Consider the following 25,053-nt stretch of genomic DNA (forward strand, 5'->3'; position numbering starts at 1 on the left):
CAGCACTTTCACAGCCTCTTAATAGGATGCAGTTCATTTCATTTCCACTGGAGGTCACTGTCCGTTCTGTGCCCGTTAACACAGAGCTTTTTATTTTATTAGCCAATCACATCTTTTAGAAGGACGTATCCTACCTAGCAACGGTGTCAGCTACATCTCACTAAGATAAGGGTTTCAGAGTTGCTCTAAGAAGTTTACTAACTCACTCTTAAGACCACTTTGCTCAACATTTTTTTGAAGTTTGGAGCTCGCTGAGAGGAACTGTTTGTGAAGATCAGACACAGTATGAACTGAGATAAACAGCAGACAGCAGATAAGTTCTGGATCCAATCTCTCACATTAAACAACACTATGAACGCTGAAGGTAGAACAAACTGTCCTCTTTCTACACAGGAAGCTCGACACCCTGCGCTCACCCCAACTCCCGCTTCTGCGCCCCGGCGGCTCAGTGTCCCATCATCGACCCCCAGTGGGAGAGCGAGGAGGGCGTTCCCATTGACGCCATCATCTTCGGTGGCAGGAGGCCTGAAGTTTGGTGTCGACGACACAGATGAAGAGGTTTTTTTACTTTGACCTCGTATTAGAATTAGAGGGAAAAAGAAGCCGTAAAAATGTGGAGAATCCTTCTTTTCTTTCTTTGTTTCTACAGGTAGATTATTTCTAATTAGACAGTTTTTATATCCTGGAAAAGCTTTTGAAGTGACTTCAAGTATTTAAGTACACTGTGCACGGTCTGCCTGATGCAACACGATGTTTCTGTCTTCTTCTTTAACGTAATATAAGTTTGAGTCATTACAGCATAAACACCAGTTTCATATCAGCACAAGAACATTTATAACGGACAGAAGCTGTGCAGTAAACATGATGAAATGCTGATGTTGTCAGGAGTCCCTCTGGTCTACGAGTCTTTCAACTGGCAGCACGGTGTGTTCGTCGGAGCCTCGATGAGGTCAGAGGTCACAGCAGCTGCTGAGCATAAAGGTACGAAAATACACATGATGCTCTGTTGAGCTTCAGGTTGATCCAGAATCCTTCTGTTGATGATGTATTTTAAGACAATGGTCAGACACGGACTTTAAATGAACTTTTCATGAATCAAACGAGCTCGACGTCAATCTAAAAACCTGCAGAGGTTTCTTCACCCGTGAAGCTAAAAAGTTCATTTTAAATAATCATTTTACATTTGACAACCTGTTTTTACACATTTTGGATACATGCATGATTGTATCTCGCTCTGAGTTGTATTGTTTCCTTTCACCTCTCCAGGGACTGCAGATAGAAATGAGCTCGTAGCTAGATGTGGTACAAAGCATCTTTTTGAGATGAATGTATTTTGTACATGCTCCCTCTTATAAATAAACTCAATAAACTAAACTGAAGCTTCATCACATTTACAAAGTATTCAACTGTTTTTGCTTCAGGCAAGATGATCACGCACGACCCCTTCGCCATGCGTCCGTTCTTCGGCTACAACTTTGGCGACTACCTCGCTCACCGGCTGAGCATGCAGAGCCGAAAGGCGCCGACTCACCTGCCCAAGATCTTCCACGTCAACTGGTTCAGGAAAGACCCGGCGAGCGGCGCCTTCCTCTGGCCCGGCTTCGGCGAAAACGCCCGCGTGCTGGAGTGGATCTTCAAGCGCTGCGGCAGGGAGAGGGAGGACGAGGCGGCCAAGAAGAGCATCATCGGCTGGCTGCCGGTCGACGGCGCCATCGAAACCAAAGGCCTCGGCGGCAAGGTGGATATGGGCGCCCTGTTCGACGTGCCCGAGCCTTTCTGGCAGAAGGAGACCAAGGAGCTGAGAGCCTACTTCACCCAGCAGGTCGGAGCCGACCTGCCGGCTCAGGTGGAGGCCGAGCTGAAGGCGCTGGAGGACAGAGTGCACAGTTAAAACCCTGCTGACAGGAAGTACAGCAGAAGAAGGGAGGGAGACACAGGAGTCGGATCAGAACCAGAGCCACTGACCGGGTTTACATACAGAGAGAAATGTGGAGCTTAGAAAGGCTTTTTACAGGTGAGCATAAAAACTGATGACCAGGTGGAGATACAAGCCACAAACATGGCAGCAGCTCCTATAAGAGCCTCGCTGCTCAGCCAGAATAATACAGAACTTATTCAATCACTAGTTAACCTTCTCTGTGCATGAAAACTCAGTCCGTGACCGCTGCCCTTCTCTGCATGAAGAGAAATCTGTTAGGAAAACCAAATGTACACTGCAACACCAACCTTACTTCACACTAATGCTGCAACACTTTGAGGGACCGGTGGCTGCGAGGGACGTGAATGTTCGGGTTTCCCAGAGAGAGAAGCTCATGTCACTACCTCCATTCATTCACAACTCCCGGCGTGGTGCTGGAGTACAATCAACCTCGTAGTGCCTTTTTGAACCAGGCAGCGTCCAGGCTGCGAGTGTTTACAGGCTGACGACCAAAGACCTTTTTTAAGGTTAAATTCTGAAAGGGCAGATAAAGTTTGAACACTTTTACTAAATAAAAGTTTTGAATTACATTTTCAATACGTTATCAACTGAGTCTCACCAGATATTGCCCTTTATTTTAAATTGAGTGTGATATTACAAAAATAAAAGTGAGAACATTGTAGTCCAGGACTCCTATGAATTCTTCATCTCACCACTTTTGTAATGTTTGTGTTTAAACTGTAAGATTTCAGGTGATGTTTACTCACAATATGTGAAATGTTGGACCAATAAATGCAACTGAGATTACTTGGAATTTTTATACGCCAAGATTTTTATTACAGTGCAATGAATAAACATCTTCAAAAGCGGAAGCAGTGACGTCTTTATTTTGGCAGCAGTTTAACACTTTTTTTTTTTTTAAAGGACGTAGCGGCACAAGAACAGTAAAAATAACATATTTCAACTGAATCTAATCTTTGACATCGCTGCTTTTTGTTATTTATGTTTAAGTTCCCTGTTTACAGTTTTAAGACTTTTATTTCTGGTGTACATGTGAGATGCAGATTACTTATCGCAGTACAACAGCTGTACGAAGTCTGAACACAAATATGAACTGTGATATTATCATAACTGACTGAAGCCTGTGAGCTGCAGGGCGTTAAGGGCCTGTTAACATCAACATCTTGAAAAAGCAAAAAGTAAAGTTACAGTATGAGATCCCCAAACTGAAATCAGTTTCTCTTCACTTGAGCGTAGAGCTCCTCTGGACCACCAGCTGTGTGCGTAACGCTCCTCTCTACCTTCAACACTTGGACCTGTGCGTACTACGTCTCCTGCTGCTGTCCGCCGTCCTGCACTGAGACGGTGAGACGTTCAGGTCTCTGCCTGGAGAAGCTGACATCTTCATAATGGATCTCCTCCTGTTTTACATTGGCCGGCACTTGAAGAGCAAACTCCTCCCTTGTTTGACTCTGAGGGGAAAATGTACTGAATTAGAAATGTTGGGAGATGAATCCGTCATCATCAGGTCCGATGTATCAACTGCATCAATGCTTCTGTTGCATTTCACTGTAAATAGGTCAGAAATTAGAGAGCTAATGTCACATTTGTTAAATTAACACACCTCACAGTTATTTAATATTTGGTTCAAACAGCTGATGAACATCGACCTGCTCTTCAATGGTTTGCAGTTAGTTACTGAGCAGATTTAAAGTACTTCTGCTGGTGTATAAATCTGGCCTGGTGCGAACCCGAACCTATTTCACTGCATGAATACAGGTCTGCAAACAACCCCGATGGTTTGTAGTTGTTCCATCCAGAGTTGGCGGAGACCTCGGGTTAATTTCAACCAATCAACTTGCGCCTCAACCGGCCGTCACTCATACACACTGAGGACTTGCTATCAGGCTGTTGTGTCACATTTTCTACATCTCTACTCAGTAACCTCAATAATGTTCTGCTTACTATTCACGTCATTTACATTTGTAGAGTGCAATTAAAACAGTGCAGCACTGTGCAACAAAAACTTTCGCATTTTCTCACCTGAGTCTGTTGACGAGTTGAATATTTGGACTTGAACCAGCTGGAAAACATGAGAGAGCTGTCATAGTAATTATATATAGAGTGAGAGAGTAAAGGCTGGTATAAAACATACATTATTCAATGTGCATCAGTGACAAACATCTTATTGAAATCAACTGGTGGAGGTTGTGGGGGAAACTAAAGGAGGACTGACGCTTATAAATCAAACAGCAAGTCGAGTACAAAAAACAACTTGCATGACATGTTTGTTTGATGGTAAACAAATTTAATGTGAGGAACCAAATTTCCATATCACCTATTTATGATGCTCTCACCTTAAACACCTTCAACATTCAGATGCTTTAATTTATGATACTTACCATATAAAAAAAACCAGAGGGATGAGAGTAATGAAAGTACTCTTCACAATAAGTAGAAGCCGTAGTAGAAAGCTCTCTGTTCCTGAAAAAATGAGACTAAGTGACTGAAAGAATACAGACTAAAATACTTGGAAAAGTTAATAGATTTATATAAATAAATTGGGTTTTCACTGATTTTATATTAATATAGTAAAATACTCTATAATGGATTAAAACAAAACATAATTGAACTATACAGCAGCAGAAGAGAAGAGAGCAGATTTAGTTTTGCATTTACCTGCATTATTCACATGAATCCACGATGACGTCTGATTACCAAAAATATTTGCGGCCACACAGTAATAACTTTCTGTATCTGTCTCACTGGTCATCTTGAAGCTGTAAATCTCTCCTTCAGATACTTTCATGGGTCCATCTGTGCTGCTCTTGAACCAGGTGAAGCTGCTGACGGGAGGCTTGGCTCTGCTGGAGCAGGTGAGACTCACCGAGCTGCCTGCTGACACCAAACCTGATGGACTGATGGATGCTGAGGTGTCTTTAGGAGCATCTGAGGAGAAAGTGACAGATTTTATTCATTAGAAACAGCTGACATGAATCATGACGTGCTGACAGGATCCAGTAACAAACTCTGGTCGTCTCACTTGAAACATTGAGAGTCACTTCTGTCTCTGCTGTCTTGAAATCTCCTTCATTCACAGGATATCTGGCAGAGCAGCTGATGTTGTTTCCATCATGTGAGTCTGACAGAGTGACGGTCTCCTGGATTTTAGTTGTAAAGGTTCCATCTGTGTTTTCCTCCATGTTGTTGTGAGAGTCTTGTTGGAGAGTCCAGGTGAGTTGAGGAGGGGAGTGTGGACAGGGAGTGAAAGCTGAGCAGGTGATAGTGACAGACTTCTTCTCCTTCAGATCACCTGAGATTTCAATTCTGGGTTTCCGAGGAGAATCTGTGGTTTCAGATAAAACAGATTTTACACAGTAATATAAAGCACAGTTACTAGACACTAGACAAATAACAAAGACTTGGCCAAACACTGTAAATTATTTGATCCTACACGTAAAAAAGTGATGATAAATGTGAAGGATTGTAGATATTAAAATCAAAGATTGTTTAATGTATACTGTGTCCCAGCAGGATCTTCACTGATACTGCTGATAATCCTACAGTTCATGTTTAATTTCACAGTGAAGATTATATTCATGGTGTTTGCTCTTTTAAATTAAAACATCTTTTGATTTCACTTTTCATTCTGAACAATAATATAATAGATTGATAAAAACAAAACTTTGTTACCTTTAACTATTATTTGAAGAGGATCACAAACAGCTGTTGACCTGAACGGCCAGTTCTCAATTCTGAAGAAGTATTTGTCTGAATGATTTGTACTTAAATTAGAGAACAGAGTGGTGCAGTTTGTTTCTTTCAAGTTTCCAGTAATTTTGTTTGGATATTTGGAAAATTTCCAACTACTGTTGAAAACTACATTATGTGGACTGGTCCGGATATTTGGATTATTTTTAATCCACACTCCAAAGATTTCTCTTGTGCTGTTAAATGATGATGTCGATGGTATCGATGGTTTTGGTGTAAAAGAACAAGGGATTTGCAAACAGGATCCACTCAGTGCTTCCATCTGCTTTGGTGCAGTGATGTCGATGCCTTGATGATAAAGACAATCAGCCAAAACACCTGTAAAATCAGAAGAATGATTAACACAAGTTCTTTATATATAAACTACAATCCTGCAACATGTATGAGTCCTTTAAAAAAAGTCCTTTCAAATATTAGAAAGTTTGAATGATGCGAGTCTGTAAATAAAAGTGAGTGAACAAACAGCTCACCTGGAAGAAAGAAGACACTCAGTAACATGTTGACTGTCACCACGTTCACAGACAGAGCTGCCAGGAAATTCATCTCCAGACTGGAAAAAGAAGAAAACCATGTTGTATTTTAATGTCTTAATCAAAGAACAATTTTAACAAAGTATTGACATTTTTAAAGCAACATCAAATTCACACATTCAAACCAGAAAATTTCCCCAAACAACCAGATGTTTGTGGTAGAAATGACGATTACTAACATCTGTTGAAAGTTTTCAAAATTTCAGAATCTCAATCACCCAAATTACTTCTTGATGTTACAGTTTAAATTTTACAGAAGCAGCCGGAAATTGATTTGAGATTTATTTCAGTAAAACTAATTCATAAAATATAAAATGAGTTTTCACTCAGGTGAAAAAACTTTAAAAATGTAGTTTTCTTACCGAATGAATCTGCAGCTCAAACGGAGAAAGAAGTTGAGTTGTTCAGCCGCCGATCAAATAACCAACTTCACTGTTTGTTTGCTGTCAAGTAAAAGCAAAGAGACTTGTTGTTCCGCGAAGTCTTCATCCTTCCTGCTCCGACTCTGTCAAAGAGGAAGTCACCTTTTTGGGGCATCTTGAGCTCAGCAGGGTGTGAATGACGTATTCATTCTCAAACATGGTTTTAATCACATGTCTGACCTTCATCTGTCTGCTGAACAGTAGATTTAACAGTCAGATGTGTAATATGTTGAACATGTTTAGTTTAGTTTGAATGAACTGCTGTTTCTTCTGCAGGAAATCTGTTTTAACATGAATGTAACTTGTGTTGCTTTTTAAACTCTGCTAAATAAAGAAGATTTATATTTGTAGTTCCCTGTTAACTATTGATGATTACAAGGATGACAGATTATAAATGATTGAACTATGAACATTTCAATGTCTCCTGGTGACACAAACTGCTGACTTTAGTTTAAATGGCATCAAATCAAAGAAAACAAAACTCTAGTTGATGCTACGTTTCTTATATTTAAATGAAGTGTGTTTTGCTTTCAGAGCACCTGACGAGCTTGAAAGAAAAATGACTGACTGCAGATCAGATGAGGAATTTGTTGAAGTTTTCTCAGATGTTAATGAGAAATATTATTAGAAAAAGTTGAGAACTGTGAACTTCATGCAGCGCAGAGTTAATGTGTTTGATTATTTTTCACGTGTCAATAAATTTCAGCCAACAAACAGAAGTAAAGTCTTTCATATAAATGAATAAAAACCAAATGTGATCAATAGAAATAATTCTTGTGTCGACATGATGAAGAAACTTATGAAACAACGTGGCTGCAGTCACAGTGAGAATCCTGCAGAACACAAAGAATCAACTTCCTGTTTACTTGAAGGACTCAGCTTATTCTAATGAAGTCATCATCATTCATCCAACCACTTCTCTATGACACCTACACACACACACACACACACACACACACACACACACACACACACACACACACACACACACACACACACGCACACACTTTATATTTGATAACATTTTAGTATCAAAACTACATTAAACTTGCACCACACCGACTCACTGAACACCTGAGCACCGAGGATTCATGTCTGTCAGCAGATCAGTCAGTAAATGTACACTTCTTCTTCTTCTTCTTCTTCTTCTTCTTCTTCTTCTTCTTCTTCATGCTCTTCATCACCAATATGTACTTTTAACTGTCCTGTTGTTAATTATTGTAAACAAAGAAACACAAAGTGAGGAAATTGTTTTGACCTTAAATGTATTGAAAGAAACGTGAATAGAAGACAAAACACGCCAAATTTACAGATTATTGATGAAGATGTGTTTAATCTTGAGTTTGCTCCATAAAAGGAAGAAAACATGAACTTTGTTTGAGCTCCACAGAGAAACAAGAACTTTATATTACAAAGATTTTATCTTAAAATGTTCCTCTTTAGTTCACCTTCTACAAAGCAGTATTATGTCATATGTACAGGCCTGGATGATGCTGCGATCCACTAAAATATCATTAATAACATGTGCAGACAGAAATAAGAGATAAAGATAATAAATCAGTCTGTTGACGAAGAGCTCGACATCTTCCTCCTCTCCTTGTAGCTTCATGATGCCTGAACCTCGACTATGTTGACATAGTCTGCTTCTTTTGTGTCCTGTTGAAACCAAACACACACACACACACACACACACACATGCACACACACACACACACACGCACACACACACACACACACACACACACACACACACACACACACACACACACACACACACAGGCTTGTGTTTTAACAGTATACATCGCCACAGCCCTTTCAGTACTTTTTGTGAATATCATGCAGCGAACAGACAATAGCCCCCCCTCCCTCCCCCTCCTCCCCCCCGCAGGCCTCTCTGTGTGCAGAGAAGTGAGTTTGATGCTTTCAGGTTGCACTAATAACGGCAACAAAGACATCTCATTACCACAATGGTCACATAAACAGCAAAAAACTACAGTTTAGGGCTGTAAAAAACTGTGGTGAAAGTTTTTTTTGGTCTGATCTCTGGCTTTTACAGCTCTGTCACTGGTGGGGAAAAAAAAGAACGGGAACCAATGGAAAAGTCTGTAGGCTGCTGCTATCTGACTTTGATGTTTTAATCAATATTGCATCTGTAAATACAGGAAAAAAAAATATAGTCTAGTATGAATGAATTAGAATCAGGTTCACTGAACAAGAAATATTTGTAATTCAGTTAATCTGCAATTCTGTCCCGTATCGCTGCCCACGGTGACGTCAACGTCCCAAAAAGGCTTCAACGAGATCAGACGGACGGATGTGTAGTCTTCAGTTTTTCTGGTTTATTTTTCCTGGAGAATCCTTCTTTTCTTTCTTTGTTTCTACAGGTAGATTATTTCTAATTAGACAGTTTTTATATCCTGGAAAAGCTTTTGAAGTGACTTCAAGTATTTAAGTACACTGTGCACGGTCTGCCTGATGCAACACGATGTTTCTGTCTTCTTCTTTAACGTAATATAAGTTTGAGTCATTACAGCATAAACACCAGTTTCATATCAGCACAAGAACATTTATAACGGACAGAAGCTGTGCAGTAAACATGATGAAATGCTGATGTTGTCAGGAGTCCCTCTGGTCTACGAGTCTTTCAACTGGCAGCACGGTGTGTTCGTCGGAGCCTCGATGAGGTCAGAGGTCACAGCAGCTGCTGAGCATAAAGGTACGAAAATACACATGATGCTCTGTTGAGCTTCAGGTTGATCCAGAATCCTTCTGTTGATGATGTATTTTAAGACAATGGTCAGACACGGACTTTAAATGAACTTTTCATGAATCAAACGAGCTCGACGTCAATCTAAAAACCTGCAGAGGTTTCTTCACCCGTGAAGCTAAAAAGTTCATTTTAAATAATCATTTTACATTTGACAACCTGTTTTTACACATTTTGGATACATGCATGATTGTATCTCGCTCTGAGTTGTATTGTTTCCTTTCACCTCTCCAGGGACTGCAGATAGAAATGAGCTCGTAGCTAGATGTGGTACAAAGCATCTTTTTGAGATGAATGTATTTTGTACATGCTCCCTCTTATAAATAAACTCAATAAACTAAACTGAAGCTTCATCACATTTACAAAGTATTCAACTGTTTTTGCTTCAGGCAAGATGATCACGCACGACCCCTTCGCCATGCGTCCGTTCTTCGGCTACAACTTTGGCGACTACCTCGCTCACCGGCTGAGCATGCAGAGCCGAAAGGCGCCGACTCACCTGCCCAAGATCTTCCACGTCAACTGGTTCAGGAAAGACCCGGCGAGCGGCGCCTTCCTCTGGCCCGGCTTCGGCGAAAACGCCCGCGTGCTGGAGTGGATCTTCAAGCGCTGCGGCAGGGAGAGGGAGGACGAGGCGGCCAAGAAGAGCATCATCGGCTGGCTGCCGGTCGACGGCGCCATCGAAACCAAAGGCCTCGGCGGCAAGGTGGATATGGGCGCCCTGTTCGACGTGCCCGAGCCTTTCTGGCAGAAGGAGACCAAGGAGCTGAGAGCCTACTTCACCCAGCAGGTCGGAGCCGACCTGCCGGCTCAGGTGGAGGCCGAGCTGAAGGCGCTGGAGGACAGAGTGCACAGTTAAAACCCTGCTGACAGGAAGTACAGCAGAAGAAGGGAGGGAGACACAGGAGTCGGATCAGAACCAGAGCCACTGACCGGGTTTACATACAGAGAGAAATGTGGAGCTTAGAAAGGCTTTTTACAGGTGAGCATCAAAACTGATGACCAGGTGGAGATACAAGCCACAAACATGGCAGCAGCTCCTATAAGAGCCTCGCTGCTCAGTCAGAATAATACAGAACTTATTCAATCACTAGTTAACCTTCTCTGTGCATGAAAACTCAGTCCGTGACCGCTGCCCTTCTCTGCATGAAGAGAAATCTGTTAGGAAAACCAAATGTACACTGCAACACCAACCTTACTTCACACTAATGCTGCAACACTTTGAGGGACCGGTGGCTGCGAGGGACGTGAATGTTCGGGTTTCCCAGAGAGAGAAGCTCATGTCACTACCTCCATTCACTCACAACTCCCGGCGTGGTGCTGGAGTACAATCAACCTCGTAGTGCCTTTTTGAACCAGGCAGCGTCCAGGCTGCGAGTGTTTACAGGCTGACGACCAAAGACCTTTTTTAAGGCTAAATTCTGAAAGGGCAGATAAAGTTTGAACACTTTTACTAAATAAAAGTTTTGAATTACATTTTCAATACGTTATCAACTGAGTCTCACCAGATATTGCCCTTCATTTTAAATTGAGTGTGATATTACAAAAATAAAAGTGAGAACATTGTAGTCCAGGACTCCTATGAATTCTTCATCTCACCACTTTTGTAATGTTTGTGATTAAACTGTAAGATTTCAGGTGATGTTTACTCACAATATGTGAAATGTTGGACCAATAAATGCAACTGAGATTACTTGGAATTTTTATTTGAAGTTGTATGCCAAGATTTTTATTACAGTGCAATGAATAAACATCTTCAAAAGCGGAAGCAGTGACTTCTTTATTTTTGCAGTAGTTTAACACATTTTTTTTTTTTAAAACGATGTAGCGGCACAAGAACAGTAAAAATAACATATTTAATCTAAATCTCATCTTTCACATCGCTGCTTTTTGTTATTTATATTTAAGTTCCCTGTTTACAGCTTTAAGACTTTTATTTCTGGTGTACATGTGAGATGCAGATTACTTATCGCAGTACAACAGATGTACGAAGTCTGAACACAAATATGAACTGTGATATTATCATAACTGACTGAAGCCTGTGAGCTGCAGGGCGTTAAGGGCCTGTTAACATCAACATCTTGAAAAAGCAAAAAGTAAAGTTACAGTATGAGATCCGCAAACTGAAATCAGTTTGTCATCACTTGAGCGTAGAGCTCCTCTGGACCACCAGCTGTGTGCGTAACGCTCCTCTCTACCTTCAACACTTGGACCTGTGCGTACTCCGTCTCCTGCTGCTGTCCGCCGTCCTGCACTGAGACGGTGAGACGTTCAGGTCTCTGCCTGGAGAAGCTGACATCTTCATAATGGATCTCCTCCTCTTTTACATTGGCCGGCACTTGAAGAGCAAACTCCTCCCTTGTTTGACTCTGAGGGGAAAATGTACTGAATTAGAAATGTTGGGAGATGAATCCGTCATCATCAGGTCCGATGTATCAACTGCATCAATGCTTCTGTTGCATTTCACTGTAAATGGGTCAGAAATTAGAGAGCTAATGTCATATTTGTTAAGTTAACACACCTCACAGTTATTTAATATTTGGTTCAAACAGCTGATGAACATCGACCTGCTCTTCAATGGTTTGCAGTTAGTTACTGAGCAGATTTAAAGTACTTCTGCTGGTGTATAAATCTGGCCTGGTGTGAACCCGAACCTATTTCACTGCATGAATACAGGTCTGCAAACAACCCCGATGGTTTGTAGTTGTTCCATCCAGAGTTGGGCGGAGACCTCGGGTTAATTTCAACCAATCAGCTCGCGCCTAAACCGGCCGCCACTCATACGCACTAACGACTTGCTAACAGGCTGTTGTGTCACATTTTCTATGTCTCTGCTCAGTAACCTCAATAATGTTCTGCTTACTATTCACATCATTTACATTCGTAGAGTGCAATTAAAACAGTGCAGCACTGTACACCAAAAAGATTCGCATTTTCTCACCTGAGTCTGTTGACGAGTTGAATATTTGGACCTGAACCAGCTGGAAAACATGAGAGAGCTGTCATAGTAATTATATATAGAGTGAGAGAGTAAAGGCTGGTATAAAACATACATTATTCAATGAGCATCAGTGTCAAACATCGTATTGAAATCAACTGGTGGAGGTTGTGGGGGAAACTAAAGGAGGACTGATGTTTATAAATTAAACAGCAAGTCGCCTACAAAAAACAACTTGCATGATATGTTTGTTTGATGGTAAACAAATTTAATGTGAGGAACCAAATTTCCATATCACCTATTTATGATGCTCTCACCTTAAACACCTTCAACATTCAGATGCTTTAATTTATGATACTTACCAAATATAGACAACCAGTAGGAGAATAATGACAGTGCTCCCTGTAATAAGTAGAAGCCGTAGTGGAAAGCTCCCTGTTCATGGAAAAATGAGACTAATTGACGAAAAGGATACAGACAAAATACTTGGAAAAGTTAATAGATTTATGTAAATAAATTGGGTATTCACTGATTTTATATTAATATAGTAAAATGCTCTATAATGGATTAAAACAAAACATAATTGAACTATACAGCAGCAGAAGAGAAGAGAACAGATTCAGTTCTGCATTTACCTGCATTAGTCACATGAATCCACGATGACGTCTGATTACCAAAAATATTTGCGGCCACACAGTAATAACTTTCTGTATCTGTCTCACTGGTCATCTTGAAGCTGTAAATCTCTCCTTCAGATACTTTCATGGGTCCATCTGTGCTGTTCTTGAACCAGGTGAAGCTGCTGACGGGAGGCTTGGCTCTGCTGGAGCAGGTGAGATTCACCGAGCTGCCTGCTGACACTAAACCTGATGGACTGATGGATGCTGAGGTGTCTTTAGGAGCATCTGAGGAGAAAGTGACAGATTTTATTCATTAGAAACAGCTGACATGAATCATGACGTGCTGACAGGATCCAGTAACAAACTCTGGTCTTCTCACATGAAACATTGAGAGTCACTTCTGTCTCTGCTGTCTTGAAATCTTCATTCACAGGATATCTGGCAGAGCAGCTGATGTTGTTTCCATCATGTGAGTCTGACAGAGTGACGGTCTCCTGGATTTTAGTTGTAAAGGTTCCATCTATGTTTTCCTCCATGTTGTTGTGAGAGTCTTGTTGGAGAGTCCAGGTGAGTTGAGGAGGGGAGTGTGGACAGGGAGTGAAAGCTGAGCAGGTGATAGTGACAGACTTCTTCTCCTTCAGATCACCTGAGATTTCAATTCTGGGTTTCCGAGGAGAATCTGTGGTTTCAGATGAAACAGATTTTACACAGTAATATAAAGCACATTTACTAGACACTAGACAAATAACAAAGACTTGGCCAAACACTGCACATTATTTGAACCTACACATAAAAAAGTGATGATAAATGTGAAGGATTGAAGATATTAAAATCAAAGATTGTTTAATGTATACTGTGTCCCAGCAGGATCTTCACTGATACTGCTGATAATCCTACAGTTCATGTTTAATTTCACAGTGAAGATTATATTCATGGTGTTTGGTCTTTTAAATTAAAACTTCTCCTTATTTCACATTTTATTCTGAACAATAATATAATAGATTAATAAAAACAAAACTTTGTTACCTTTAACTGTTATTTGAAGAGGATCACAAACAGCTGTTGACCTGAACGGCCAGTTCTCAATTCTGAAGAAGTATTTGTCTGAATGATTTGTACTTAAATTAGAGAACAGAGAGGTGCAGTTTGTTTCATTCAAGTTTCCAGTAATTTTCATTGGATATTTGGAAACTTTCACACTACTGTTGAAAACTACATTATTTTGACTGGTGAAGATATTTTGATTATTTTTAATCCACACTCCAAAGGTTTCTCTTGTGCTGTTAAATGATGATGTCCATGGTGTCGATGATGTTGGTCTAAAAGAACAAGGGATTTGCAAACAGGATCCACTCAGTGCTTCCATCTGCTTTGGTGCAGTGATGTTGAGGTCTGTATGATAAAGACAAGCAGCCAAAACACCTGTAAAATCAGAAGAATGATTAACACAAGTTCTTTATATATAAACTACAATCCTGCAACATGTATGAGTCCTTTAAAAAAAGTCCTTTCAAATATTAGAAAGTTTGAATGATGCGAGTCTGTAAATAAAAGTGAGTGAACAAACAGCTCACCTGGAAGAAAGAAGACACTCAGTAACATGTTGACTGTCACCACGTTCACAGACAGAGCTGCCAGGAAATTCATCTCCAGACTGGAAAAAGAAGAAAACCATGTTGTATTTTAGTGTCTTAATCAAAGAACAATTTTAACAAAGTATTGACATTTTTAAAGCAACATCAAATTCAGACATTCAAACCAGAAAATTTCCCCAAACAACCAGATGTTTGTGTTAGAAGTGACGATTACTAACATCTGTTGAAAGTTTTCAAAATTTCTAAATCTAAATAACCCAAATTTACTTCTTGATGTTACTGTTTCAATTTTACAGAAGCAGCCGGAAATGTACTTGTGATTTATTTCAGTAAAACTAATTAATAAAATTTATAATTAGTTTTCGCTCAGGTGAAAAAACTTTAAAAATGTAGTTTTCTTACCGAATGAATCTGCAGCTCAAACGGAGAAAGAAGTTGAGTTGATCAGCCGCCGATCAAATAACCAACTTCCCTGTTTGTTTGCTGTCATGTAAAAGCAAAGAGACTTGTTGTTCCACGAAGTCTTCATCCTTCCTGCTCCGACTCTGTCAAAGAGGAAGTCACCTTTTTGGGGCATCTTGAGCTCAGCAGGGTGTGAATGACGTATTCATTCTCAAACATGGTTTTAATCACATGTCTGACCTTCATCTGTCTGCTGAACAGTAGATTTAACAGTCAGATGTGTAATATGTTGAACATGTTTAGTTTAGTTTGAACGAACTGCTGTTTCTTCTGCAGGAAATCTGTTTTAACATGAATGTAACTTGTGTTGCTTTTTAAACTCTGCTAACTAAAGAAGATTTATATTTGTAGTTCCCTGTTAACTATTGATGATTACAAGGATGACAGATTATAAATTATTGAACTATGAACATTTCAACGTCTCCTGGTGACACAAACTGATGACTTTAGTTTAAATGGCATCAAATCAAAGAAAACAAAACTCGAGTTGATGCTACGTTTCTTATGTTTAAATGAAGTGTGTTTTGCTTTCAGAGCACCTGACGAGCTTGAAGGAAAAATGACTGACTGCAGATCAGATGAGGAATTTGTTGAAGTTTTCTCAGATGTTAATGAGAAATATTATTAGAAAAAGTTGAGAACTGTGAACTTCATGCAGCGCAGAGTTAATGTGTTTGATTATTTTTCACTTGTCAATAAATTTCAGCCAACAAATAGAAGCAAAGTCTTTCATATAAATGAATAAAAACCAAATGTGATCAATAGAAATAATTCTTGTGTCGACATGATGAATAAACTTATGAAACAACGTGGCTGCAGTCACAGTGAGAATCCTGCAGAACACAAAGAACCAACTTCCTGTTTACTTGAAGGACTCAACTTTTTCTAATGAAGTCATCATCATTCATCCAACCACTTCTCTATGACACCTACACACACACACACACACACACACACACACACACACACACACACACACAAACACACACACACACACACACACACACACACACACACCATTTTAGCTTTAATCAGGTGTTTGTTTCATTGTTAACAGAGACTTCTTATCATTAGTCCCATTTGAAGTGTGCACTGAACAGTTGTAGTGTATACAGTGCCACCTAGTGGTAAACCAAAGCGATGTCATGTTTGGAAATGGGTCGACACGGTTGCATAAAAAAAGATTTCTTGTACTAAAAGTTACTCCAAGTGACCAAAAATAAAGGTTTTCTAAGAATTTTAACTTAAAGTTCAGAGTAGATCATTTTAAAAGATAAAAGTTATTCACATCATTTTGTGGTGAAAAACTGTGATGAGCAGGGAGGAGGACTTTTTTTGCGAAAGTAAGATTTATAAGAAATGTTCTTCGAACACTGAATGACAGTAAATTGATGAAACACTGAAGATTATATAATGCTTTGATTATGTTTGTGCTTGAAATCATTAGAAACACGCTCACTTGCAGTGGTTAGCACTGTCACCTCACAGCAAAAAAGGTTCCGGGTTCGAATCCGGTCCTGGGCCTTTCTGTGCGGAGTTTGCATGTTCTCGCTGTGCTTGCGCGGGTTCTCTCCGGGTTCTCCGGCTTCCTCCCATCATCCAAAAACATGCACCTCAGGTCAGGTGACCTGGCGCCGCGCTAGTGGCAGCCTGCTGCAGCAGCTCCCCCCTGAGAGCCCCCCTGCTGTAGTGAAGAAATTTCCCCTCGGGGATTAATAAAGTGTATAAAATCAAAAAAAAAAAAAATCAAATAAAACTTCTCCAACTTAATGCAATAACATAATAACACCACAATTGAAAGTGATCACAGCAATGAGATATTTATCAGTTGTAAAAATGCTGCAGTGCAGCAGTGATGACTCGAGTCTGTCACATCCTTCATCAGCAGAGAGCAAACAAACACTTGCAGCACTTTCACAGCCTCTTAATAGGATGCAGTTCATTTCATTTCCACTGGAGGTCACTGTCCGTTCTGTGCCCGATAACACAGAGCTTTTTATTTTATTAGCCAATCACATCTTTTAGAAGGACGTATCCTACCTAGCAACGGTGTCAGCTACATCTCACTAAGATAAGGGTTTCAGAGTTGCTCTAAGAAGTTTACTAACTCACTCTTAAGACCACTTTGCTCAACATTTTTTTGAAGTTTGGAGCTCGCTGAGAGGAACTGTTTGTGAAGATCAGACACAGTATGAACTGAGATAAACAGCAGACAGCAGATAAGTTCTGGATCCAATCTCTCACATTAAATAACACTATGAACGCTGAAGGTAGAACAAACTGTCCTCTTTCTACACAGGAAGCTCGACACCCTGCGCTCACCCCAACTCCCGCTTCTGCGCCCCGGCGGCTCAGTGTCCCATCATCGACCCCCAGTGGGAGAGCGAGGAGGGCGTTCCCATTGACGCCATCATCTTCGGTGGCAGGAGGCCTGAAGTTTGGTGTCGACGACACAGATGAAGAGGTTTTTTTACTTTGACCTCGTATTAGAATTAGAGGGAAAAAGAAGCCGTAAAAATGTGGAGAATCCTTCTTTTCTTTCTTTGTTTCTACAGGTAGATTATTTCTAATTAGACAGTTTTTATATCCTGGAAAAGCTTTTGAAGTGACTTCAAGTATTTAAGTACACTGTGCACGGTCTGCCTGATGCAACACGATGTTTCTGTCTTCTTCTTTAACGTAATATAAGTTTGAGTCATTACAGCATAAACACCAGTTTCATATCAGCACAAGAACATTTATAACGGACAGAAGCTGTGCAGTAAACATGATGAAATGCTGATGTTGTCAGGAGTCCCTCTGGTCTACGAGTCTTTCAACTGGCAGCACGGTGTGTTCGTCGGAGCCTCGATGAGGTCAGAGGTCACAGCAGCTGCTGAGCATAAAGGTACGAAAATACACATGATGCTCTGTTGAGCTTCAGGTTGATCCAGAATCCTTCTGTTGATGATGTATTTTAAGACAATGGTCAGACACGGACTTTAAATGAACTTTTCATGAATCAAACGAGCTCGACGTCAATCTAAAAACCTGCAGAGGTTTCTTCACCCGTGAAGCTAAAAAGTTCATTTTAAATAATCATTTTACATTTGACAACCTGTTTTTACACATTTTGGATACATGCATGATTGTATCTCGCTCTGAGTTGTATTGTTTCCTTTCACCTCTCCAGGGACTGCAGATAGAAATGAGCTCGTAGCTAGATGTGGTACAAAGCATCTTTTTGAGATGAATGTATTTTGTACATGCTCCCTCTTATAAATAAACTCAATAAACTAAACTGAAGCTTCATCACATTTACAAAGTATTCAACTGTTTTTCCTTCAGGCAAGATGATCACGCACGACCCCTTCGCCATGCGTCCGTTCTTCGGCTACAACTTTGGCGACTACCTCGCTCACCGGCTGAGCATGCAGAGCCGAAAGGCGCCGACTCACCTGCCCAAGATCTTCCACGTCAACTGGTTCAGGAAAGACCCGGCGAGCGGCGCCTTCCTCTGGCCCGGCTTCGGCGAAAACGCCCGCGTGCTGGAGTGGATCTTCAAGCGCTGCGGCAGGGAGAGGGAGGACGAGGCGGCCAAGAAGAGCATCATCGGCTGGCTGCCGGTCGACGGCGCCATCGAAACCAAAGGCCTCGGCGGCAAGGTGGATATGGGCGCCCTGTTCGACGTGCCCGAGCCTTTCTGGCAGAAGGAGACCAAGGAGCTGAGAGCCTACTTCACCCAGCAGGTCGGAGCCGACCTGCCGGCTCAGGTGGAGGCCGAGCTGAAGGCGCTGGAGGACAGAGTGCACAGTTAAAACCCTGCTGACAGGAAGTACAGCAGAAGAAGGGAGGGAGACACAGGAGTCGGATCAGAACCAGAGCCACTGACCGGGTTTACATACAGAGAGAAATGTGGCGCTTAGAAAGGCTTTTTACAGGTGAGCATAAAAACTGATGACCAGCTGGAGATACAAGCCACAAACATGGCAGCAGCTCCTATAAGAGCCTCGCTGCTCAGTCAGAATAATACAGAACTTATTCAATCACTAGTTAACCTTCTCTGTGCATGAAAACTCAGTCCGTGACCGCTGCCCTTCTCTGCATGAAGAGAAATCTGTTAGGAAAACCAAATGTACACTGCAACACCAACCTTACTTCACACTAATGCTGCAACACTTTGAGGGACCGGTGGCTGCGAGGGACGTGAATGTTCGGGTTTCCCAGAGAGAGAAGCTCATGTCACTACCTCCATTCACTCACAACTCCCGGCGTGGTGCTGGAGTACAATCAACCTCGTAGTGCCTTTTTGAACCAGGCAGCGTCCAGGCTGCGAGTGTTTACAGGCTGACGACCAAAGACCTTTTTTAAGGTTAAATTCTGAAAGGGCAGATAAAGTTTGAACACTTTTACTAAATAAACGTTTTAAATTACATTTTCAATACGTTATCAACTGAGTCTCACCAGATATTGCCCTTCATTTTAAATTGAGTGTGATATTACAAAAATAAAAGTGAGAACATTGTAGTCCAGGACTCCTATGAATTCTTCATCTCACCACTTTTGTAATGTTTGTGATTAAACTGTAAGATTTCAGGTGATGTTTACTCACAATATGTGAAATGTTGGACCAATAAATGCAACTGAGATTACTTGGAATTTTGTTTTGCAGTTGTATGCCAAGATTTTTATTACAGTGCAATGAATAAACATCTTCAAAAGCGGAAGCAGTGACTTCTTTATTTTGGCAGTAGTTTAACACTTTTTTTTTTTTTTTTAAAGGATGTAGCGGCACAAAAACAGTAAAAATAACATTTCAACTGAATCTAATCTTTAACATCGCTGCTTTTTGTTATTTATATTTAAGTTCCCTGTTTACAGCTTTAAGACTTTTATTTCTGGTGTACATGTGAGATGCAGATTACTTATTGCAGTACAACAGCTGTACGAGGTCTGAACACAAATATGAACTGTGATATTATCATAACTGACTGAAGCCTGTGAGCTGCAGGGCGTTAAGGGCCTGTTAACATCAACATCTTGAAAAAGCAAAAAGTAAAGTTACAGTATGAGATCCCCAAACTGAAATCAGTTTGTCTTCACTTGAGCGTAGAGCTCCTCTGGACCACCAGCTGTGTGCGTAACGCTCCTCTCTACCTTCAACACTTGGACCTGTGCGTACACCGTCTCCTGCTGCTGTCCGCCGTCCTGCACTGAGACGGTGAGACGTTCAGGTCTCGGCCTGGAGAAGCTGACATCTTCATAATGGATCTCCTCCTGTTTTATATTGACCGGCACTTGAAGAGCAAACTCCTCCCTTGTTTGACTCTGAGGGGAAAATGTACTGAATTAGAAATGTTGGGAGATGAATCCGTCATCATCAGGTCCGATGTATCAACTGCATCAATGCTTCTGTTGCATTTCACTGTAAATGGGTCAGAAATTAGAGAGCTAATGTCATATTTGTTTAATTAACACACCTCACAGTTATTTAATATTTGGTTCAAACAGCTGATGAACATCGACCTGCTCTTCAATGGTTTGCAGTTAGTTACTGAGCAAATTTAAAGGACTTCTGCTGGTGTATACATCTGGCCTGGTGCGAACCCGAACCTATTTCACTGCATGAATACAGGTCTGCAAACAACCCCGATGGTTTGTAGTTGTTCCATCCAGAGTTGGGCGGAGACCTCGGGTTAATTTCAACCAATCAGCTTGCGCCTCAACCGGCCGCCACTCATACGCACTAACGACTTGCTAACAGGCTGTTGTGTCACATTTTCTATTTCTCTGCTCAGTAACCTCAATAATGTTCTGCTTACTATTCAAGTCATTTACATTCGTAGAGTGCAATTAAAACAGTGCAGCACTGTACAACAAAAAGTTTTGCATTTTCTCACCTGAGTCTGTTGACGAGTTGAATATTTGGACCTGAACCAGCTGGAAAACATGAGAGAGCTGTCATAGTAATTATATATAGAGTGAGAGAGTAAAGGCTGGTATAAAACATACATTATTCAACGTACATCAGTGACAAACATCTTATTGAAATCAACTGGTGGAGGTTGTGGGGGAAACTAAAGGAGGACTGACGTTTATAAATCAAACAGCAAGTCGCCTACAAAAAACAACTTCCATGATATGTTTGTTTGATGGTAAACAAATTTAATGTGAGGAACCAAATTTCCATATCACCTATTTATGATGCTCTCACCTTAAATACCTTCAACATTCAGATGCTTTAATTTATGATACTTACCAAATACAGACAACCAGTAGGAGAATAATGACAGTGCTCCCTGTAATAAGTAGAAGCCATAGTGGAAAGCTCCCTGTTCCTGGAAAAATGAGACTAAGTGACTAAAAGAATACAGACAAAATACTTGGAAGAGTTAATAGATTTATATAAATAAATTGGGTTTTCACCGATTTTATATTACTATAGTAAAATACTCTAAAATGGATTAAAACAAAACATAATTGAACTATACAGCAGCAGAAGAGAAGAGAGCAGATTCAGTTCTGCATTTACCTGCATTATTCACTTGAATCCACGATGACGTCTGATTACCAAAAATATTTGCGGCCACACAGTAATAACTTTCTGTATCTGTCTCATTGGTCATCTTGAAGCTGTAAATCTCTCCTTCAGCTACTTTCATGGGTCCATCTGTGCTGTTCTTGAACCAGGTGAAGCTGCTGACGGGAGGCTTGGCTCTGCTGGAGCAGGTGAGATTCACCGAGCTGCCTGCTGACACCAAACCTGATGGACTGATGGATGCTGAGGTGTCTTTAGGAGCATCTGAGGAGAAAGTGACAGATTTTATTCATTAGAAACAGCTGACATGAATCATGACGTGCTGACAGGATCCAGTAACAAACTCTGGTCGTCTCACTTGAAACATTGAGAGCCACTTCTGTCTCTGCTGTCTTGAAATCTCCTTCATTCACAGGATATCTGGCAGAGCAGCTGATGTTGTTTCCATCATGTGAGTCTGACAGAGTGACGGTCTCCTGGATTTTAGTTGTAAAGGTTCCATCTGTGTTTTCCTCCATGTTGTTGTGAGAGTCTTGTTGGAGAGTCCAGGTGAGTTGAGGAGGGGAGTGTGGACAGGGAGTGAAAGCTGAGCAGGTGATAGTGACAGACTTCTTCTCCTTCAGATCACCTGAGATTTCAATTCTGGGTTTCCAAGGAGAATCTGTGGTTTCAGATGAAACAGATTTTACACAGTAATATAAAGCACATTTACTAGACACTAGACAAATAACAAAGACTTGGCCAAACACTGTCAATTATTTGACCCTACACGTAAAAAAGTGATGATAAATGTGAAGGATTGAAGATATAAAAATCAAAGATTGTTTAATGTATACTGTGTCCCAGCAGGATCTTCACTGATACTGCTGATAATCCTACAGTTCATGTTTAATTTCACAGTGTAGATTATATTCATGGTATTTGTTCCTTTAAATTAAAACCTCTTTTGATTTCACTTTTTATTCTGAACAACAATATAATAGATTAATAAAAACAAAACTTTGTTACCTTTAACTGTTATTTGAAGAGGATCACAAACAGCTGTTGACCTGAACGGCCAGTTCTCAATTCTGAAGAAGTATTTGTCTGAATGATTTGTACTTAAATTAGAGAACAGAGTGGTGCAGTTTGTTTCTTTCAAGTTTACAGTAATTTTCATTGGATATTTGGAAACTTTCCCACTATTGTTGAAAACTATGTTATGTTTACTGGTCCAGAAATTTGTATGATTTTTAATCCACACTCCAAAGGTTTCTCTTGTCCTGTTAAATGATGATGTCGATGGTATCGATGGTTTTGGTCTAAAAGAACAAGGGATTTGCAAACAGGATCCACTCAGTGCTTCCATCTGCTTTGGTGCAGTGATGGTGAGGTTTGCACGACAAGCAGCCAAAACACCTGTAAAATCAGAAGGATGATTAACACAAGTTCTTTATATATAAACTACAATCCTGCAACATGTATGAGTCCTTTAAAAAATGTCCTTTCAAATATTAGAAAGTTTGAATGATGCGAGTCTGTAAATAAAAGTGAGTGAACAAACAGCTCACCTGGAAGAAAGAAGACACTCAGTAACATGTTGACTGTCACCACGTTCACAGACAGAGCTGCCAGGAAATTCATCTCCAGACTGGAAAAAGAAGAAAACCATGTTGTATTTTAGTGTCCTAATCAAAGAACAATTTTAACAAAGTATTGACATTTTTAAAGCAACATCAAATTCAGACATTCAAACCAGAAAATTTCCCCAAACAACCAGATGTTTGTGTTAGAAATGACGATTACTAACATCTGTTGAAAGTTTTCAAAATTTCAGATTCTAAATCACCCAAATTGACTTCTTGATGTTACAGTTTAAATTTTACAAAAGCAGCCGGAAATTGATTTGTGATTTATTTCAGTAAAACTAATTCATAAAATTTAAAATGAGTTTTCACTCAGGTGAAAAAAATAAAAAAATGTAGTTTTCTTACCGAATGAATCTGCAGCTCAAACGGAGAAAGAAGTTGAGTTGATCAGCCGCCGATCAAATAACCAACTTCCCTGTTTGTTTGCTGTCATGTAAAAGCAAAGAGACTTGTTGTTCCACGAAGTCTTCATCCTTCCTGCTCCGACTCTGTCAAAGAGGAAGTCACCTTTTTGGGGCATCTTGAGCTCAGCAGGGTGTGAATGACGTATTCATTCTCAAACATGGTTTTAATCACATGTCTGACCTTCATCTGTCTGCTGAACAGTAGATTTAACAGTCAGATGTGTAATATGTTGAACATGTTTAGTTTAGTTTGAACGAACTGCTGTTTCTTCTGCAGGAAATCTGTTTTAACATGAATGTAACTTGTGTTGCTTTTTAAACTCTGCCAACTAAAGAAGATTTATATTTGTAGTTCCCTGTTAACTATTGATGATTACAAGGATGACAGATTATAAATGATTGAACTATGAACATTTCAATGTCTCCTGGTGACACAAACTGCTGACTTTAGTTTAAATGGCATCAAATCAAAGAAAACAAAACTCTAGTTGATGCTACGTTTCTTATATTTAAATGAAGTGTGTTTTGCTTTCAGAGCACCTGATGAGCTTGAAGGAAAAATGACTGACTGCAGATCAGATGAGGAATTTGTTGAGGTTTTCTCAGATGTTAATGAGAAATATTAGGAGACAAAGTTGAGAGATGTGAACTTCATGCAGCGCAGAGTTAAAGTGTTTGATTATTTTTCACTTGTCAATAAATTTCAGCCAAAAAACAGAAGCAAAGTCTTTCATATAAATGAATAAAAACCAAATGTGATCAATAGAAATAATTCTTGTGTCGACATGATGAAGAAACTTATGAAACAACGTGGCTGCAGTCACAGTGAGAATCCTGCAGAACACAAAGAACCAACTTCCTGTTTACTTGAAGGACTCAGCTTATTCTAATGAAGTCATCATCATTCATCCAACCACTTCTCTATGACACCTACACACACACACACATACACACACACACACACACACACAATTTTAGCTTTAATCAGGTGTTTGTTTCATTGTTAACAGAGACTTATTATCATTAGTCCCGTTTGAAGTGTGCACTGAACAGTTGTAGTGTATACAGTGCCACCTAGTGGTAAACCAAAGCGATGTCATGTTTGGAAATGGGTCGACACGGTTGCATAAAAAAAGATTTCTCGTACTAAAAGTTACTCCAAGTGACCAAAAATAAAGGTTTTCTAAGAATTTCAACTTAAAGTTCAGAGTAGATCATTTTAAAGATAAAAGTTATTCACATCATTTTGTGGTGAAAAACTGTGATGAGCAGGGAGGAGGACTTTTTTTTTTTGCAAAAGTAAGATTTATAAGAAATATTCTTCGAATACTGAATGACAGTAAATTGATGAAACACTGAAGATTATAAAATGCTTTGATTATGTTTGTGCTTGAAATCATTAGAAACACGCTCACTTCTCCAACTTAATGCAATAACATAATAACACCACAATTGAAAATGATCACAGCAATGAGATATTT

The 25,053-nt window shown here is 40.1% G+C and overlaps 3 protein-coding genes, 1 long non-coding RNA gene and 2 pseudogenes across 5 annotated transcripts; 3 read left to right on the forward strand and 3 right to left on the reverse strand.

Moving 5' to 3' along the window:
- The window catches only part of LOC138199182 (phosphoenolpyruvate carboxykinase [GTP], mitochondrial-like), a 3,988-nt pseudogene extending 1,538 nt beyond the window's left edge, over nucleotides 1-2,450 (forward strand).
- A 415-nt stretch (nucleotides 2,451-2,865) lies between these two features.
- LOC138199183 (cell adhesion molecule 3-like) lies at nucleotides 2,866-7,822 on the reverse strand (annotated as a pseudogene).
- A 1,423-nt stretch (nucleotides 7,823-9,245) lies between these two features.
- On the forward strand, nucleotides 9,246-11,101 carry LOC138199399 (phosphoenolpyruvate carboxykinase [GTP], mitochondrial-like). Its single transcript, XM_069151456.1, has 2 exons — nucleotides 9,246-9,357; nucleotides 9,798-11,101. The coding sequence occupies exons 1-2, from the start codon at nucleotides 9,246-9,248 to the stop codon at nucleotides 10,265-10,267; spliced, it is 582 nt and encodes a 193-aa protein (XP_069007557.1). The 3' UTR covers nucleotides 10,268-11,101.
- A 2,212-nt stretch (nucleotides 11,102-13,313) lies between these two features.
- LOC138199397 (B-cell receptor CD22-like) lies at nucleotides 13,314-14,668 on the reverse strand (the record flags this gene model as incomplete). The annotated part of the gene is made up of 3 exons (XM_069151452.1): nucleotides 14,541-14,668; nucleotides 13,993-14,388; nucleotides 13,314-13,645 (listed from the first exon to the last, which is right to left on the reverse strand). Coding segments are annotated over exons 1-3 (801 nt in total), but the record flags the coding sequence as incomplete, so codon positions are not given.
- A 2,606-nt stretch (nucleotides 14,669-17,274) lies between these two features.
- LOC138199398 (phosphoenolpyruvate carboxykinase [GTP], mitochondrial-like) lies at nucleotides 17,275-18,920 on the forward strand. Of its 2 annotated transcripts, XM_069151455.1 has the most exons (3): nucleotides 17,275-17,487; nucleotides 17,815-17,910; nucleotides 18,351-18,919. In XM_069151455.1, exons 2-3 carry the CDS (start codon nucleotides 17,874-17,876, stop codon nucleotides 18,818-18,820), a joined length of 507 nt encoding a protein of 168 aa, XP_069007556.1. In that variant the 5' UTR covers nucleotides 17,275-17,487; nucleotides 17,815-17,873; the 3' UTR covers nucleotides 18,821-18,919. The 2 variants fall into 2 exon arrangements, with proteins under 2 accessions (XP_069007556.1, XP_069007555.1); XM_069151454.1 differs by lacking the exon at nucleotides 17,275-17,487 and having other exon boundaries at nucleotides 17,799-17,910; nucleotides 18,351-18,920.
- A 569-nt stretch (nucleotides 18,921-19,489) lies between these two features.
- LOC138199400 (uncharacterized) lies at nucleotides 19,490-21,320 on the reverse strand. Its single transcript, XR_011178342.1, has 3 exons — nucleotides 21,262-21,320; nucleotides 20,903-20,942; nucleotides 19,490-20,330 (listed from the first exon to the last, which is right to left on the reverse strand). It is a non-coding gene; the product is annotated as an uncharacterized lncRNA (long non-coding RNA).
- Nucleotides 21,321-25,053: the final 3,733 nt, after the last annotated feature.

Source organism: Embiotoca jacksoni, unplaced genomic scaffold, assembly GCF_022577435.1.
Source record: "Embiotoca jacksoni isolate LCO1_2020_lvr unplaced genomic scaffold, fEmbJac1.0.p SCAF_17, whole genome shotgun sequence".
NCBI lineage: Eukaryota > Metazoa > Chordata > Actinopteri > Embiotocidae > Embiotoca > Embiotoca jacksoni.

What these genes read in the sequence shown, in the direction of transcription:
- LOC138199399 (XM_069151456.1), top strand. Translation starts at nt 9,246, where the DNA reads ATGCTGATGTTGTCAGGAGTCCCTCTGGTCTACGAGTCTTTCAACTGG. An exon ending in AGCAGCTGCTGAGCATAAAG is followed by an intron (nt 9,358 to 9,797) that starts GTACGAAAATAC and finishes TTTTTGCTTCAG; the next exon opens with GCAAGATGATCACGCACGAC.
- LOC138199398 (XM_069151454.1), top strand. Translation starts at nt 17,799, where the DNA reads ATGCTGATGTTGTCAGGAGTCCCTCTGGTCTACGAGTCTTTCAACTGG. An exon ending in AGCAGCTGCTGAGCATAAAG is followed by an intron (nt 17,911 to 18,350) that starts GTACGAAAATAC and finishes TTTTTCCTTCAG; the next exon opens with GCAAGATGATCACGCACGAC.